The sequence below is a fragment of the Triturus cristatus genome, chromosome 7, assembly GCF_964204655.1.
Source record: "Triturus cristatus chromosome 7, aTriCri1.1, whole genome shotgun sequence".
Classification (NCBI taxonomy): domain Eukaryota; kingdom Metazoa; phylum Chordata; class Amphibia; order Caudata; family Salamandridae; genus Triturus; species Triturus cristatus.
The window spans coordinates 1,643,078,261-1,643,097,629 of record NC_140590.1 but is presented as its reverse complement, the minus strand read 5'-3'; the positions used below and the strand labels follow the sequence as shown (position 1 = coordinate 1,643,097,629).

Here is a 19,369-nt window from a genome sequence, read left to right as displayed (position 1 = left end):
ATCCTGGTCTACCCTCAGAAATTTTTGTTTTGAGCATTCAGGCTCTGGGGGAAACTGTGACCATGAGTTATCATCCAGCACCTGTCTGAAGTGGCGTTGCTCCACACGTGCAATCGCCCTTTGTATAGAGACATCCTCAATTTCATAAAAGTCATCGCCCCAAGGGAGAAAAGACAAGACCTCCATATAATACGTTCGGACGACTTCATGGTTTCCAGGCGAGGGAGAACATATTTGGCGTAAGCAGCGCTGTCTATATGTGGTAATGGGGTGTCCATTGAGTTTGGGTAGACTGGAGGCCTCCAATATAGGAGGGGAGAGCGAGAAAACTATGGACACAGCACACCCAATATGCCAATGGTTGAGCCTGAAACAGTGTCCCTTCTATTGTCTGTCTGCTTATTAATAGTAGGAAATACAGATCCCACAGGCGTGTTATAAGGATTCCACTCATGGAATCATACGTGGTGGAATACAGAGCCCGTCGGGCGTTAATTTCAATGCAGACCCGTCGGGCATGCAGAACAACTTTGTTTGAAAACACCAGATCCCAAGCTAGAGGCGCAAGTCTCCAGGCTGAGGGAAGATACCACTGGGCTCCAGCTGCGTACGCTGTCACTCTGAAAGGAAACTGAAAGACTTGTGCAAAACTGATGGTAGCGCAAGGGACCACTCTATGCGCGTTAAGAAAGCACCACTTGGCGGATGAAGTACCGCACTGCATCTGCGGCCCCCGGCCTGTCCCAATAATACACCGCTTCGTAAGGAGCGCAAAAGCGGTCCCGCAGCAAACACCTGGGAATAAAAAATAAAGACACCAGAACCAAGTGTTCCTGCGGTCTTAATAACATCCCCACATAGCAATTAGCATTAAAAATATAGTCCTTTCATGTGAGAGAAGGGAGCAACACTTTTCTGTGGATGCTGAGCAGCGAAGAAAAAAGCAGCATGGATATCCACAATGGAACTTCCTGGCTGTAATTGGATATTGTTTTTGTTATGCCCCCAAGACTTTTGAAAGTGATAGTTTTTACAATAAGCTAATGTCAAAAAGGTTTGCTGTTAAAATTTGTTATAAGCAAAGTAAAGTCTTGGAACATATTCCAAACATCAGGTCCTGACATAGAATTCAAAAGAAATGTGCATACCAATAAAGCAGATCAGAAAGTGGTAGTAGCGTGTGCATTCCTCTGCAGCAGCTGAGATCTCTCCAGCTGGAGGAAATCAATAACTGCCTTCTTCTGTCCTCTATTGGTAACCACTGCTTTAGGGCAAATAAATAAAACAGTTTCCAGTGTGGTAAAAAACAGCAGCAGAAAGGTGATTTAATTCTTTTCAAAATTGGGTGCAAATTACTGGAAAAAAGTAGCCCAATTCCATCTGGTTCTTTTTAAGAAAGATGTAATACAAAAGATAATTGTGGAGTCTGGTCGGGGGGGGGGGAAGGAGGGGGGGGGGAAGGAGAGGGGGGGGGGAAGGAGAGGGGGGAGGGGGAGGGGGGAGGGGGGAGGGGGGGGGGGAGCCTACTCCAAATCCACCAAGGGTGCAAAATCTGTTCCAGGCCCCAGTCGTTGATGCCAGAAGAAGACTCTTCGTCGTATAGAATTTGAGAAGTGAATTCTCCATGTTCTCAGCCTTTACCTCATTCACAATCTGAAATTCTGAATCACTGACCCAGAGCCACAAGATGATTATGGCTATTGATACCTCACATCTCTATGATGAAAAATGTATTTCTGAACCTAAAAGGGGCAAGTAACCTTTACACATGGCTAGATGCTGACCTGAACTTGCTAAGGGGCAAGTAACCTTTACACATGGCTAGATGCTGACCTGAACTAGCTAACTTATCTCTCTACCGAAGAGTCTCTGTGCTGTAGATTGTGTTAAGGAGGGCAGCTGAAGTTCTGTATCTTCAATTTCCTTAATTCGAAGTGAAAATAAGTAGCCTTACAGAGGTTCTGTAGCCTTGGCAGTTGTCACTAGAAATTCTTCTGCTATTCAGTGAGGCACTGACAGGCACCCGGGTGAAGCCAAGATCTTTCCAGTATTCCTCGTGCAGTATCCAAACCCAAAGAGCCTGGTAGTTCAGTCTTCCACCATCCATCTTAACCCCAGTGTGTTCCCATCCACCCTACCAGAGGAGTCAAAATTAATGTAGGCCTTGGGAAAACAAATTTTCTCCTTGGCTAGCCTAGCCCTCTGGTCTGTCAACTCAACCTGTCTCTTGGGGCATGTTCATAAGAGATTTATGGATATGTCATTTGATGGCACAGTCTCTTCAGAAACGAGAAGGATTCGGCCTCCAAGTGCTTCAAAGAGAGCAAGGCCACAGCTTGCTTCCTCATTCTCTCCACCTATACAGCATTTTTCCCACCAATATCACCCCTTTCGAGGGTTTGGAAGATACTTGCAGCTGAGGTAATGCAGGACTTGCCTTAGCAACAGCAGACCGAACAAACATTTCAAGGCAAAATTTTCAAGGCGGAGGTCGGGACCCGGCTGCCAGCGTCCCGGTTCCCAGGAGTAGCAAACTACCGAACTTCTCCCCCACCACCCCACCCCACCCAAGTTGCTGCACCCCTTGCGCAAAATCGGTTTAAGTTGCACTTCGCTGCGGACTCCCTCTCAGTTGGAAGCCGAATAAGCTATCACCCCTGTGGTTTGCAGAGCATACAAAGCAAACACGAGGAGATGATGGACGGAGCGCTGAAACCTTTGACTCACCCCCCCTCAGTCATAGATCTGGGTTGAATCCATCCTCGTTCTTTGGTCACTTCGCCACCCCAGTTCAGACCCAGCCATTTGTAAATCAGTCTTGACCCTGTGCCTCATGGGAACAGTCCAGACCGAACTGCCAAGCCAGGTCTTCCCTGGACTGGAAACAAGCGTCCTGGGACTGGTTTCGGGGTAACACCCATCATCAGCCCAGCTAGCTTGAATCTAGTGGCAATTTGAGCAAGGGACCCACGTCTGGGCATACCGAAGAACCAGTGGTCTATTTTATGAAGAGAAGTTCAGGCTCTCTTTGAGAAGGGAAATATAAAAAAGAGTGCAGGCATCAGAAGTCTGTACTGGCTTCTACTCCTGTTACTTCCTAATGGCAAACAAGAACTAATGCCTTCGTCCCGTTCTAGATCTTTACCCTCCGAACCTCTTTCTCTAGAAGGATAAGTTAAAAATGCTCACCCTAGCCAAAGTTCTGGCTGCCTCAGATCCAGGAGACTGGATGATGGTGTTAGATTTGCCGGATGCCATTGTCCACGTCCCCTTCCTGCAATTCATCAGGTTACCTGCGGTTTCAGGTAGGCCACAAGCACTTTCAGTTTTTTGTACTCCCCCCCCCCCCCCCCCCTTCTGCCTTGGCAGTGCCCCTCTGGTGTTGTCAAAAGAGATCCTGGTGGTTGCTACCTATCCCTGAAGGTTGGTAATACAATTCTTCCCATACCTCTATGACTAGTTACTGAAGATGGGCTCACCTCGAGCATTTTTAAACCGCCTCCAGACGATGAAGGACTTGTTGACATCACTGGGGTTTTCCAACATCACTCCTAAGTCACATCTGACTCTATCACAGAGGCTTCCTTTCGTTGGAGCCATCCTGTACACAGTGCTCTTCAGAGTCCTCTCTCTGCCTCAATGAGTCAATGATATTCAGGCTATGATCTCAATATTTCCCCTGGGTCTCGGTGAGAATGGCTCCTAATCTTCTTAGCCTCTTGGCTCCTTTACCCTACTAATGAAACAAACATGGTGGCACATACAGGCTCTGCAGTGGGAGTCTTTCTGGACTTTGTACCAAGGGACCCTCTCAGATTCCAGCCAGGTGTTGGAGGAACGCGTTACAACAAACGATGGACGGAATGCTGACCATGCAGACAGGTGTTGGAGGAAGCTAGTAAATATCTGCTTTTGTGGCTGTCGTACCACAATTCAGTTGGTGGTAGACCCCTTTCCATGTCCCATCCTGAAGAAAGGGTTGTGATGGATGTATTGTTGCTGGGTTGGGAAGGTCATCTGGGACAGCAGAGGACTCCTGTCTTTGACAGAGACCCACTTCCATATCAGTCTGTTTGATTTGAACGATTCACTTGGTACTAAAAGAATTTCACCCGACCATCAAGGGAAATGGGTGCAGGTCTTCACGGACAACACCACTGCCATGTCCTACTGCAACAGGTTGGGCAGAGCGGGGTCTTGGGCCCATTGCCAGGAGGTTCTGCACACCTGAACCTGACTGGATCATTTGGGAAATCTCCCTAGTCTAACAGTACTGGCCAGGATTTTTAAATGCAAGGGCTGGCAAACTCCGCCAACGTTGCCTTGCAAATGGTGACCTCACTCAGTGGGAACACAGGGTGTCTTCCAGCAGTGGAGAGAATCGGCTACCTCCTAGAAAGCGCAGTGTTAAAACTTTGAGTTCCCAAGGCAGTTTTTATTTGCAGATATCTTTTATTCAGATTAGACGTCGGTGCTCCTGTGAGCCTTGTGCCTCTATCTCTGGCCAGATTTCTGAAGATCAGGAATGACTGGGCCCAAGTTATCGTAGTAGTTCTGGACTGGGCATGGGAGTGTGGTATCCAGAACTTCTGACCTTGAGCATTAGTTCTTCATTTTGGCTGCCTCTAACGGAGGTTTTTCTGCCTGTCTCCACAGCAGCAGGACAGGGTCCTGCACTTGAACCTGCACAACTTACATCTCCTTGAATGGAGATTGAGTGATGACAGTTTACAGCCTTTGATCTCCCTTCCGAACTAGTCTGTCGTATTGGCAACCAGGTGTCCCTCTACTAAGACATCCCTGCAGGATGCTTAGAGAAGTTCTTCCCGACATATAAAATCCTTACAAGCTCAGTTGTCTGATGTGGTACTCTAGGTTGTCACTTGGCCCAGTAAGCCCTTGCTGTGGCAACAGTTAAAAAGATGTATCAGTCAGTCAGAAAACTTTATTTCGGCTACAAGCCATAAAAGTACATAAAATAACATAGTATAATAACAACAGGAAAGATAAAAAAAAGGATAAGACATGATTCTGGGTATAGATACAATCATCATTCAGCAATTCATAGAATAAAAACAGGATAGTGACAATAAATAGTACCCGTAAAATTGCCTTAGTGAGGTAGTAGTTGTCTTCTGATTAACCACATAGAAAAGAGAAATGTGGCTATCACAATAACATATAGGGGGGAAGAATCATATTTCAGCAACCTGAAGAGATCTCTGTGGTTCGTGGCCCCTATATTCTTAGCAAGTTGAATTATCCATTTTCTACGGGGAATTTTATATGCCGGGCAGAAGATTATAACATGAACCTCGGTTTCGTCTGTGGCACCACAACCAGGACTCGGTAGGCCAGCCCATTTATTTGTTCTCGAAAAGAAGGGGATGGACCCATGCCTAAATTGTAAATATAATTTTTTCGCAATTACCGGGTAAATCAAATCTATTGCAGACTCAAATCTATAGCCGATTTTGACCTCGAGAAAAGCCGAGGTCAAATTTGCAGTATTAGCAGATCGAATGATCTGAGTCAGCTTGTGTTCCTCCAGAATTTTTGCCAATGATCTTTTTGGCAGAGAGGGGCAAGTGTCCTCAGGTGAGAGCCAAAGATCTTCTCTCCCTATATCCCTGAGTAATTTTTTAACATAGGCTAACCAAGGGATAGCACCTGCCTTTGGTAGCAATAGGATGGACTTCAATTCCTCCTGAATGGTAGCAAGTTCAGGAGTGCTCCATAATCGTCGCCAATACATTACTGGTCTGGAGGCGACCATGTCCGCAATTGGTTGGATACCCAGGTCCATCCTGAGCGGCTGGATAGGGGTGCTCATCGGAAGTGCAAATAATGGTCTAAAAAATTGGTTTTCTGACTTAGTTAAAATCAAGGATGGGTTATGACCCCATAATTCAGCGCCGTAGGCTGCCACCCCCCTTGCCTGAGTTTTATAAATCTCTACCAGTGGGCTGATTAATTTTAAATGGCTATTTTTAAGCATCTTTAGAATCCCCCCTGATATCTGGACGAGTTTTAAGTTTACTTTTGAGATCTGGGGAGCCCAGGTCATTTTGTTATTGAGGGTCAGGCCCAGATAATCAAAAGTGTTCACCCGTTCAAGGGGCAGGCCATCCAATTTTGGTATGGGACGATTGGTGGTATCTGCGTGAAACACCATATATTTGGTCTTATTCACGTTAATGATTAGGTTCCTTTTCCTACAAAAAGTGGCAAAGCCATCCAGGACTCTAACCATACCCATGGGCGATCTGGACAAAAGCAGAGTGTCGTCCGCAAACATGAGTGCGGGAATTTTCCTGCCTGCCAACTTGGGGGCATCTATTTCGCCTAGGGTCAAGATATCTTCAACCAGTCCATTCAAGAAGAGGGCAAAGAGGGTTGGGGCTAAAACGCAGCCCTGTCTAACACCATTTTCTACCCGAAATGGTTCTGTGAGTTCTCCATGGAGTCCGAACCTGACTCTAGCGAAAGTGTCTTTATGAAGGCGTTCTAGTAAGTCGCAGAGGTAAAGAGGTATGCCCATCGCCTTTAACAGCTCCCAGAGTTGGCTGCGGTCCACCATGTCGAAGGCAGACTTTAAGGCAACAAACGTGAGGTAAAGACTGCCCCCTTCTAAAATTATACTTTTCCAGTGGATCATTTGCAGCCTGAACAATTGATTCACAGTTGACATTCTAGCTCTAAAGCCCACCTGCAGAGGGGTCAGAATGTTGGATTCCTCCATCCAGGTTTGTAGTCTCCCTAAGACAATGCGAGCAAAAATCTTCTGGGCAACATCTATTAGGCTGATAGGCCTATAATTAGCCGGATCAAGTGGAGAGCCCTTTTTGTGTATTGGTATGATCTCGGCTCCAGCCCAAGTAGGTGGTAGCGGCATTCCTGCTAGAATTGCGTTAAAAAGTTCAAATAGATATGAGACCCAGATGTCGGGCTCACTTTTAAAAAGATCACCTGGGATTCTATCTAAGCCTGGGGCTTTATTGGGTTGGACTTTGCTGAGGGCAACTCTAACCTCACTGAGGGTGCTGAGGGCAACTCTAACCTCACTGAGGGTGCACATCGAGATCAAGGCCTGGATTAGGGGTGGGCAAGGACTAGGGTGGGGGAGGGAAATGAACGGTAGTGGAGTCTTAGAAGCGTAAAGTTCTTTAAAGTAAGTACGCCATATTTCTTGCCCAAGATTGGGTTGGAGCGCTTGGGTCGGACGTGACGTTCCAGTTTTAACTAGGTTCCAGAATGATCTTTGATCCCTGTTTTTTAATGCATGGGAGATTTCCTCCCATCTTCTGATTTCCCACTCTTTTTTTGCTTCATTGGTGGTTTTCTTAAAGAGAGCCCTTGCTTCCTTTATTTTTAGCTTAGTTCCATTTTTTAGAGTTGTCAAGAGCAATAGCTTTGCTTCCCTGCACGATTTATTAAACCAAGTAGGATTCTCCCTTGTGGATGGTAAGTTTCTCTTAATAGCCCGACTAAAGTGGGTCTCAAGAGTGCCACATAGTTCTATGTGTGTGGCTCCAATCAGCTCAAAATCAGGATGAGCCTCTAGTGTAGTTGGTGCTCCCATTAATTTCTCCAAAAGAGGATAAATCTCAGAGTACATTGCACCCAGATTCCTATCAGATAGGGCGATCTTCTCCCATCTAACTCTTCGGGAGCCATCAGTTGTAATCAGGGGAAGAACACTAGGTGAATCAATGGGAGGAAGATGGTGGTTTGTAAAACCCTCCAAGGTGACAGCAATGGGATTGTGATCGCTTTCACAGCGTTTGATAACTTGGAAGTCCAGGATCCTTGGCCACAGTCCCATACTAAGCATAATATAATCGATGATGGAAGTTTGATCATTTCTTTCGAATGTTGGGTTACCTGGATTATCTGCAGGGAACCTTCCATTACATGCCCTTAGTGAGAATGTGAGTGTTAGTTAGGTAAGTAGTAATGGCGTCCAGGCCTTCGTGGGATAGGAATTGGAAGGCGGTATAGCCCACACTTGGTCCTCTTCCTGGGATACAGGGGAGATCAGTCCGTTCAAAGGTTCGTAGTGGCAGTTGAAGTCCCCACCGATTACAAGAAAATCGGTGTTAATAGTGGTACTCAGAAAAACATCCAAACTCCTCAGAGTGATGGACTCCTGGCCATAACTCACAGGACGGGAATATATGTTTATGAGGGTCAATACCTGATTTTCCCATGAGGACATAACTAAACACATAATATCCGGTGAATCGGTATTAATTCTCTTGGGTGCGCATCCCAAATGAGTCCTTACCCAAATAGACATCCCTCCAGAGGGCCTTCCCCCATTTGGCCTTACTGCAGATTCCCAGAAAGTAGCAAACCCTACACGATGGTAGGGCTTCAGTGCCCAAGTCTCCTGAAAGAGGCAGATATCGTGACCATCAATGTATTCCCCCCCCCCAATCAGGGAGTTCTAACAGACGTGATAGACCTGCCACATTCCAGGACAGAATTTTCAACCCCGAAGCCTTATAGGTGGAAAAATGGGCAGAATAGGACCCAGGGGAGGTAGATGTTATGGCCAGGGATGTAATTGAGTTGCCACTGATAGTGGTGGGTGTTAAGCGTGGCTCTGTAAGAGGGTCAAAAAGGGGAGTGTTATCAAAGGGGGTGTCAGAACTGAACAGTGTTGGCTCAGGAGATGGTGTATCCGTTGACTTCAGTTCTGTTTGATAAGTTATCCCTGTTTTGGGGCTTCCATCCCGGTACAAAGTCGAAATCAGGGCGGGTAGAATGCCCGGATCGGTACCTATTAGTAAAAGGTTCCTGTCATCTAGGGATTTTAAACGTTCAAGGGACGCTACAGACAGACTTGTAAGTATTCCCCGTGTTCTAGAGTCGTTACCAACATCCAGGTGTTTCCTAATGTCTGAGCCCATGAGTGACTGGGACTGTGATAATGGAGCCAAGCTCTCAATTGGCTCTGTCTGCAGTGTGGCTATGGGCCTGGGGTCAGAGTCTAGCTCCAGTCAATCAATGCAATCCAAGGAGCTGAACCTATTATGGCAAAGTATGTTAGAATAGGCAAGATGTAAATCAGTCTCTTGCATTCCACTATGGCCTATGCACGGTCTCTCTGGTAGATTGTGCAATAAATGTATCCCTCCTATGTTTGGGTGCTCCCAGCGGGTAAAAGTATGAAAGGAGGGGGGAATGGATTCCATCAGCCCTATTATTCCAACCCCCCTATTATTCCAACCCCCCTCACCGACATATTTTACCACCCTTGGATCTTTAAAATTCACAATTATGCAATCGCCCCTGATGTTCTTCTCACCCCGACCTACCCAAGATACTCTACGAACCATCAGAATTTCCCCGTTCAAATTTGAGGGCAAAGGTCTATTAGTATTCAGCCAATGTATTGTCTTATACTTCAGAGACAAATAGGGTTCAACTCTGTCTTGTGGCAGTTCGGGTACTCCTGTTAAAACCACGACATATGGACTACATTCTGGTGGTAAGTCAAGTCTTGGGAGAATCTTAGTGGTAGGAGGGGGATTAAATCCAGAGTTGGTCAGGGGAGGGGGGGAGATTTGGGGTGAAGGACCCGCTAGGCTACCTATTTCACAGGGTGCACTGACCATTCGTGGTATGGCAGAGCAAACATGCCTACAGTCCTTATTGCAGATTAGTTCCCCTCCAGTTTGGGCTGAGTTAGGAGCGGAAGAATGGGCGGCCACCTGTTCAGTAAGCGAAATACAGGGTAAGAATGTCGATTGGTGGCAGGATGGATTCAGAACTGGATGTACTGGTGCCACTGTGTTTGGCTGTTTGGTTTGATAATAATGCTAGTTTCCCTTCCAGGGCAGCAAGGCGCTCGACTAAGGGAGACAGCCTTCCATCGATTAGTGCAGCCATTCTATCCCAAAAGGCACTGGGACTCAATCCCTCCAAAGCTTCCAAACATGGAGCAGTGGATGTGGGGGGTACGACAGAATATTGAGTCGGGGTATTAACTAAGTAATTTTCTATCAAGGGTGTATTATTATCTTGGTTGGGGACAGGCATCTTTTTTTGTTTCTTTTTAATAGGACATCTCGCGGGAGCCCCTTCACGTTTTTTCCCTTTTGTAGCTGGGAGGTTCACCCTGGAACATTTACTTCTGACAGACCGATCCGTCATAGATCTTGTTGTGGCACAAGTGAATATAGGAGCTGGGATAGAGTGATCAGCCTGTTTGTGCCCAATAACAGTTGGATTAGGTTGGATAGAAACAACCAGAGGGGAAAAATCATCTAGCAGAGCCTCAACTGAAGAGCCACCTAGTGTGGGAGGTACAGAGTTATCGGGGGAGGGGATGGTCATAATAGCTCCCAAAGAAGATCGCTTCCCTAGCGACGGATCTAGGGATAGTCTACGTTCTGTGGCAGCGATCTCATAGGCAAGGACATTGCTAGCCCGTGTTATGAAATTATCGAGAGTCCCTACGACATTACAACCCTTAGGGGCTAGCCTCAATAGTCCGGTAGCCATTGCTTGTTAGCTTTGACGGAGCACACTAACCGAGGGGTGTATCCAGCCCAGCCTCGTACAGTCTTGAACGGCCCGCTCTTTGCCCGGTCTTCGCCCCGGGTGACGCCCCGCACGCGTCCCGCTAGCGTGTGAGGGGGTGTGTATTAAATTAGCAAGAGGGGCGGGGCCGGGAAGAGGAGCCAGGTGCGGGCGATAGCTGGAGCACAAAGCAGCCTGGACCTCGCAGTCCCGGGTAGTCAGTTCTGGAAATGAAAGTCCCCTTGTAAGTAGAGCGTCACCCGCACCCACACCGCAATTAGCACAGCAGCGAGGGCACAACCGGTGTGGTCGAGTGTTGTCCGGGGCTCCAAGTGGCGTTTACAGCAGCAATAGTAATTCAGGCCAGGGATTCACCAGTGTCCACAGCCTACGAGCGGCTCCCGCGTAGCGGGAGCCGCGAGGCGTTGTATACTTGTTGGGGGCGGGGCCGGGAAGAGGAGCCAGGTGCGGGCGCTAGCTGGAGCACAAAGCAGCCTGGACCTCGCAGTCCCGGGTAGTCAGTTCTGGAAATGAAAGTCCCCTTGTAAGTAGAGTGTCACCCGCACCCACACTGCAATTAGCACAGCAGCGAGGGCACAACCGGTGTGGTCGAGTGTTGTCCGGGGCTCCAAGTGGCGTTTACAGCAGCAATAGTAATTCAGGCCAGGGATTCATCAGTGTCCACAGCCTACGAGATGTCCGTTTTATTAGGATTACCTGATCAGCCATCTCTGTTTAAATCACCTGTTGGAATGCTATTTTCAAAAGGGTTGACGTGTTGGGCCGAAACGTTTTCTGATGCCCCAGTGGTACCTCAATCTAGTTCACATTTCATATGGACACCCTAGTCAACCAATTCACAGTTGCACTGTGAAGTAGCTCACATTGAAGACCATGTTCCTCATGGGGATCACATCAGCTTGTTTGAGTGAGCTGCAAGCACTCTGTTCATCAACCATACACCACCACCTTCCCAGACAAGTTAGTGTTGAGGACCAAAGCAGTGTTCTTTCAGAAAGTGGTCATACCTTTCCACATTGGGTAGTCTATTTCTCTGCTGGCTTTCTTTGATCCTTCTCAGCCATCCAAAGAGGAGAGGCTTCATCATCTAGACCCGAAGTGCTAGGAGTTTATACATTGATCGTACCAAGGGCTATTGGAATGGACGGTCAATCCCTGTGACAAGGAAAGGGAAAGCTATGCAAAAGTGTAAATGCCTACAGGCACAATATTCCAGAACAAAAGCTACCACAGCACTGGTACATTGAGTGCCATTTTTTGACAATTGCCAGTCTGCAACATGTGTCAGTTCACACATTCCTAAAGCACTACTGCCTGTATAGCCATGTTTGCTGGGAGTGGCACCATACACATTCTGTCTTGCAGGATTTCATGGTCTGAGCCATTTCACAGACCTGTCACCTGGGGAGGTACAGCAGTCGTATTTGTTCTGAAGGGGAGTAATCTGCTGTTAGGAGTATCCATCAAGAAAAAGCATCTTACCTTTAATAACAATCCTTTCTGGTTTAGACTCCATCTAATCCTAGAATCTCACCGATCCAAAATCCTCCCTATTTTGTGGAACGGACTCTTCTGGTCCAGTAAATTTCAACTTGAGAACTGCTCAATCTGATTACTAAGGCTTCAAGTCAAATGGCACAGTCACTCACCTAAAAGAAACTGATGACTGTGTGCAGAGGTAGCCCCAATGTCACTACGGGGTGGCGGGTAAGCAGGAAGGACCCGATGTATATGTGCACAACACCAACTATCGGCGCATGAGGTAATGACTAGGAAAAATCTCCGGATCCGGTGTGGCGCCTTAAGGTTATTCACAAGATGAGGACTCTGGGGTTGGAATATCCATCGGGAAAGGACATTACTGACGATAAATATATTGTTATTCCTAACCAGGTGTAGATATGCTGCTAAGCTTTTACCTTGGATGGCTAGAGTATCTGTTGCTAGAGCATTTCCACTGTTATATCGTTCTTGAGACTGCCCCGCTGTAGTTTAATACCAAATTTCTTGTTGCGGCCAGGGCCCTTAATTACTTTTCCTCTACTAAACAGTCAACGTTATCTTCCTTTTACACCCATCCCCTATCCAGCACACCACAAGCTGTCCATTTGATCCATATTTTTTTTTAAAGAATATATTTGCACAGCTGCTAGTCCGCATACAGACTGCACCACTCACTTTGCAACTTTAATATGTGCCTCATGGTCGTAATTCCTTTAACATCATTTGTATTGTTTGCTGTTTTTATGCAAACCATATGCTGTTGTAAGAAAAGGGTTTATATTTTTTTTGTATAAGCTTTCTTTTGTGCATTTACATCACAACCTGTTTCCTTCTTTCTCCTTGTCAACAGAAAGAAAGTTTATGAACCCTTTCAATGCACCAAACCTTTATCAGAAACTGGAGAGTGATCCCAGAACGAGAGCGCTGCTCAATGATCCTAGCTACAAAGAACTAATTGAGCAACTCAAGAACAAGCCTTCTGAACTTGGAACGTAAGTGAATATCCCTGTCAATATGGATGTTTTTAGTCTATTGGATAAAACGTGCTAATTTTAACTAAGTGAATGATAGCATGAAACCCTGTGCTTTGGGGTAACAATTTTGGTCCCTGTGGCTCCTAGTCACCAGCATCTTTTATTTTTTATTTTATTTTTTTTAAATAGTTTTTGGTCTGGCAAATAACCTTAATCTGTGATAAGCCAAGTTTTGTACCCTGTTACACCTGTGTAATAAAACTGTATTTATTGGTAAATACCAATATCTGTTGACCGACATCCCGTGAACTGAATTTGCCCCCATCTTGTAAATGAACAATTTGGTTCATAGTGAGGCAGAAAAAGAAAAAAATAGCCTTCACTGTGCAGTTTGATTGTGGCTACTGAAAAGAGCCTGGCTAGTCCTGTGCTCTTCTATGTGAAGCAAAAAACATTCACTTGAGTGACCTTTCCAAAGACTCAGATGTAATGTACACAAAGCATGTATTTAGCTGACCTCAGAGCATTAATGATCAAGGCATTCTACCCGCCTATATTAATCTGCAAGAAGTAAGGCAGTCCTTCACTTTTACATCATTGGGCATGGTTTTCCTCTTTGCTACTGCTCCTTTATCCCTTTGCTTCAGGTAATGAGGGGCATGCTGGACAGCTTCTCGCCAGTCCCTGTAAGCATCCTTCCCAGATTCCCGTGTTGCACATTGTCTAAGAAAACTAAGGGCGGTAATAGATCTGGGTGGGAAGTAGAATGAGAGGATGTGAATATTTCCCCAGCTCGGATGTTTTATTTAACAATTAATCAAAATACCTCTGCCTTAATTGTTGGACTTTCACAGAAACTGCTTTGGGGATTCACGATATTAACAATATTTATTACAGGAAGTTGCAGGACCCTCGAGTCATGACTACACTTAGTGTGCTTCTTGGAGTAGACTTGGGAAATGTAGATGACGATGATGATGAAACTGTAGCGTCGCCTCCACCTCCACAGCCCAAAAAGAAGGAATCCAAACCAGAGCCGATGGAGGAGGACCTACCAGAGAACAAAAAACAGGTTTGTTAAGTGCAGTGAACTATGGTTTTACCCTGTTCTTCGTGATTTTGTAAAATGCCCATTGTGGTAGTGAGACTAAATTCAATGGCTATGTGATCTTAATTCAACCACTGGTTTCAGTTTACAGAAAGCTGCTATTTGAGTTTAGCATCCCATGCTCTGTGTTCAGGTGTCTTGGTAATTTGATTGATCTGTGAGTTTTTACCTTTGCCTGATGATCCATCTAGTATAATTGTTGGAAAATCCGAAAGTTTTCTTAAGGAAGAGATCAAATGTATTGCGTCATTTTACTGCACATCAAACAGAAATGTTTACTTTAATCGCAATTCCAAATGACTGCAGGTTTTAATTGCCATCATTGGATGCGCATTAGAATTTTATGCTATGCTGGTTTAGCTGTGATGGTGTTTTTATTATGACTATCCCGTGCTTCAATTTGGAAAATTTCGAATATTTAGATATGCTTTGAAGAACCAGATTTCCCTGGGGATATAGGTGGACAACGGTATGGTTTATTAGGGCTGTTGGGTCCTACTGTTGGAGATCTGGGGAGTCCTTCTCCATCCCATTATCTGAACAAAACGAATGCCTCTGTTTTCGTAAGTTTGACACCTACTGCCTCTGCACCGAAATCTAACACAGAACTGACTTTAAATTGTTTTAAACTAATGTCCTTCTGTGACAGCTTCTTCGAAGAAAGACTTCTTGGTGACCCAAGTATCAACTAGAAGTGAGCTGCAGGTGCTTCGTGCTTCAGAATCTTCCACGATCTTCCATAGAGAAATGATGATTCTTTGGGTCTGATCCTTTCTTCATCTCAACAGTCATGGGCCTCCATTTACAGCCTATTGATACGTTTTTACCTGAAATGTGGACTGTGAGACACCAAAGTGTCCAACTTGAAGCTGCATAGCAGCATCTGAGTTGTAAAATTGGCTTAAAATATGTATAACATGAAGGAAAAAAGTTCAGCCTGGTAGGCTTACATTGAGAGCTGTGAAAACGAGTTCTGTTTTCTTCAGACCTGGTCTACTTTCCTACCCATGATGCATTATATTGGCAATAGCCTCCTAGGACCAGTTTATTCAGTTCTGGAGTGAAGGATCTCTGAACACTTGAGAGGCTTGACACCTCTAAAAATCTTTGAATTTCCTGTCCGCAATCTGTTTTTTTTGTGTGTTTTTATAACCATTTTACTCAACTTCCGAAATACTCTATTTTTTTAGTAAAGTTTATTTTTTTCCTGTCAGAAATTCCTTCCTTTTTTTTCTCCCAAGTGTCAGTTCTGTAGAAGAAAGAAGGTAGTCTCAGACTCACAGGATGGGTGTGGTCTTTCTACGAGCCTTCCTTTCTATGGAAGGCTGGCATTTGTTAAAGTAAGTCCAAAAGAATTTTAAACGTTAAGGAAGGAATAAGGCTAAGAGGCATGCTGCAAGACACGAGGGCAGAAAAAGAAGAAACAATTGAAAAAAATCTATGGTTAGACTTAGCCATCACATGAACAAATTACTTTCCTTCAATAAGGCTCTTACTGGTGTATACTGTAGCCACAGATTCCACATCACACTCCTTCCTCCAACTCCTTTATCTGATATAAATTTCCCAAGTTCATTCAGTTCAGTGTCTCCTCCAATATGGCTGTAGTGATCAGCATCTGTGGGTTTGGTAAACAGTTTGCACGCAGGAGTGGCACCTATATAAGGCTGTGCACTGTCACTTCTGGGTGGTATGTGGTAGTTTTTGAGCCTAATACCCCACATAATGGCATGTACGACAAATTGCAGTAAAAAAAAATCAACATTCATTTTGGCGCCTGTGATTTTTTTCTAAAAGTGGGGAATCTGCGGTTAGTGTCCACCAAAAAAAGCATTACCGAAGGCATGTAACTTGTTCTTCAAATATCGTCGTCGCCGAAGATGCCGATGTAGTCGACGGCGGCCTGTTCAGGTCCCTCGACGCCGCTTCTCCCCAGAGCCCTGGGGAGACGGCGAACAGATGGTAGTCATCCTCCTCGACGCCGCCGTCGACGGGGAGAGGGGACGCTTACTGGTCTTCCTGCCCCTGAGGAGCCCCCCAGAGGCCTCAGTATGGGCCAAATCAGCCCCTCCAGACCCACCTGGTGCCTTCAGCCTTCTCTCCTCCAGGACTTGAAGCCTGATCTTCATTCTGTCCCCCAGGGTCCTGGCTGAGAACGAGTGGCAGATATCACAGTCTGCAGGCACGTGGGACTGGGGAAGGCAACCTATACACACCTCGTGTGGATCTGTTTTAGCCTTTTTTCTACCACATTCCAGGCACTTGTCGAACAAGCCAGGCATGTTGACAGTACCAGCTACTAAGCACTTGAAAAAGTGACAAAAATTGACAAAAAACTAAAATAAACCCTTGAAAAGGGGAGAGCTCGATGCTCCAGGGTCCTGCTAGCAGGAGCCGGAAAAAAGAACTGAAAGTAGAAGGGACCTGCTGGGCATTCTGGGATACTGGGGAAAGTTCTCTAAATCTGGAAAGTTTTCTTAAAGGTACAGTATCCTGTTCTAAGCCACATAATGGCAGCCTATGGGGCTTGTCTGTCCACTCCTTCCTCTCTATCATTCCAGAGGCTTTTGCTGGTAGAGGCAGGGTTTTTTCCTATGTGGAGAAAAGCTGGACAGGCAGTGCTGTTTGTGGATGTTGGTGGAATTCTAGTTGAAGTACTGGACAGTGTAGCCTGTGGGTATAGGCTGCATTATCTGTCTTTAAATTAAATTCTCTCTTAAAGGTGTATGCAGGTCTGCATGATTTGTCACCTTTAGAGATTATTTTTTATTGCTCCGGGGTCCACGCACATGGGCGGGACTATTCACTAGATTATGACTATAACAGAGATACCCCTACTACAGAACTGGAGTTACAGAAAAGAAACTACTCCTTCAAATATCACTATATAAATATAACACAATCTCCAGTGACCTCATTGACAGGTGGAAGTCGTAGTGTAAGACTTCCACCTGTTACATCACTGCTGGTGGGTCCTGCAGAAATAGTGCCTATTGCCTCTGCCACCATAAAGCTCTTGAGGCCTCGATTGTCACTGCTTTTGAGTTCTTGACATTGTCATCGCTCTGACCCCAATTGAAGAATTGCTCGATAGTTTGAAGTTGGAAAAGCAGTTCTGGTCCAGTGAATCAAAGGCCATGTCCCCACACTAGCCACTGAAACCTCAAGGCCATCTCCTTTAGCTGCCTCTGGGCTTCCACTGCATGTGAGGGAACACTTGTGAAGTTGTTTTAAAATTCCTCAAAGTGGATTACGGTGGGTGTGCTTAAAATGTACACCCACCGTGCTCATTCCATCCCATCCATATCATCCATCCATCCATCCATCAGTCTAGTCCCAGAGGGTTTTTCCCTGCCAGGCCCTAGTTTTGCATTGGCGAACAAAGGTTTTTAGCAACTCTGCAACTCCAATGGGTTACCCGTGCCCTCTCACTCACCTTAAGGCTCTACATTAAAATATTTCAGGAAGGCAGCCGCCTCCAAAAATGATGCTGGAAACCGGTGAACCTGGTTAAGCCTCCCTTTTCCATCCAGCGTTGTCTATTACTACAGTACTGATAGTTCAGAATTATCCAGTATTAGGGTATCTTTCATAGATTCACATGCCTGAATCATTCCCCGTCGTCGGGAATGGAAGTCACCGGTAAATAACAAAGTAATGTCCAGAAGACATAAGACAGCCATAGGCCTCAGAGGCCTTAGCTTAGTAAGCTATCCACGTCCTTATGTAAAAAGGACCAAATTTTGGCCAGAGCCAATCAGCTAACACCACCCTCTAGAACCTTCCTGGTAGGAGCTCTAGTCCCTCAGATTTTCTACCGCACGTCGTGCTAAGGGAGTCTCCACTGAGCTCTGCTCATTTCTTTGGATTTGACAGTTTTTCTTCTCAACTTTCTGGATTTTCAGCATGGCTGATACACCTAAGAAGGGTTTATTCAGGCCCTGCGCCTCTTGCGGAAAGAAGAGGCTACATATCGACGACCAACACAAGGACTGCTTGTATTGCCTCTATCCCAGTCACAGTTCTAAGGACTGCAAGGTATGTCGGACTTTCTCTTCTAAGACCTTGAAAGACCGAGCGGGGCGCCTTTTAATCTGGCTGCAAAGGCTAAAGGACAAGGAGGATGTGGTGTCCTCTGAGGAGAGTGAGAGTTCCTCAGTTGCGTCTCACTCCTCATCTAAAAGACCAAGGGTGGCATCGCCGGGCCCTTCGTCGCAGCCACCTCAAAAGAAGACGCAGAAAAAGTCTTCAGAGGTCCAGGATTCGCCTGTTCCAGGGAGCTCGTCTCCTAAGGTGATGCCCCACACCTTCAAAAAGCCTATTGCCACCTCGTCGACGACAATGTCGACAGTAGCGTCGACGAGAAAATCTCCATCGACAGCGATTTCAGTTACATCGTCGACGACGACTCTATCGACGATGATATCCCATTCCATGTCCTCGACGACGACAACTCCATCGTCGACGGCAGGCAAGACAATTCCGTCGACGTTAGCCATAAAAAAGTCGTCGTCGAGTAAGCTGTCGACGGGAGGGTCGACGACGACACCGTCGACGAGAGCTTCATCATCATCGTCGACGACAACATCGTCGACGAAGACACCGTCGACGACGAGGGTACCGTCGACGAGAATATCACCGTCGACGCCGTCGTCGACGTCATCGTCGACGAGGAGACCGTCTTCATCATCCTCGTCGTTGACGACGACCCCGACGACGATCTCGTCGACGGCATTGATACCTGTAACGTCGGTTACAGCTATACCATCGAGCCCCTTGAGAGGTATGGACACGGACGACCAGGGTACATTTGTGCATGTACAAATAACCAAGCGTGCATTAACTCCGGCCCTCACTTCGCCCAGTAAGGTCTCAACCTTGCCTCCCACTCGCCTCTTTGAAGAGGAGGATTCGGACGACGCTAGTCTCTTTCCTGCGGCGACTAGTCCATCACAGCTCCATGTAAAGTACCAGGATGTCTCGGATTACGAAGACAATCCCCAGGACTATGAGGAGGTTCCTCATCAAGAATACATGCCGCCTCCACCTTCCATGGTGTGTCTACCGGCAGCCTTGGTCGCAGACCTTCAGCTCTTAATAACGGACTATAAGCAGCGTTTTCCGACTCCGGCACCTCCACCGATGCCTGCGGGGCCTTCCACTCCACGGCCACGACCGCCTCCACTGCTTTTGGAGAGGACGGCACCTCCGCCTCGGCCCACCACGGACGACG

At 46.3% G+C, this 19,369-nt stretch overlaps 1 protein-coding gene across 2 annotated transcripts in view; it reads left to right on the top strand.

Annotated features, from left to right (window-relative positions):
• Nucleotides 1-19,369, top strand: part of STIP1 (stress induced phosphoprotein 1) — a 189,565-nt gene that overhangs the window by 54,045 nt on the left and 116,151 nt on the right. For both annotated transcript variants that reach the window (XM_085619680.1, XM_085619679.1), the window contains 2 exons: nt 12,905-13,046; nt 13,926-14,100. In XM_085619680.1, coding sequence (XP_085475806.1) covers nt 12,905-13,046; nt 13,926-14,100 — 317 coding nt within the window. The remainder of the gene's footprint in view (nt 1-12,904; nt 13,047-13,925; nt 14,101-19,369) is intronic.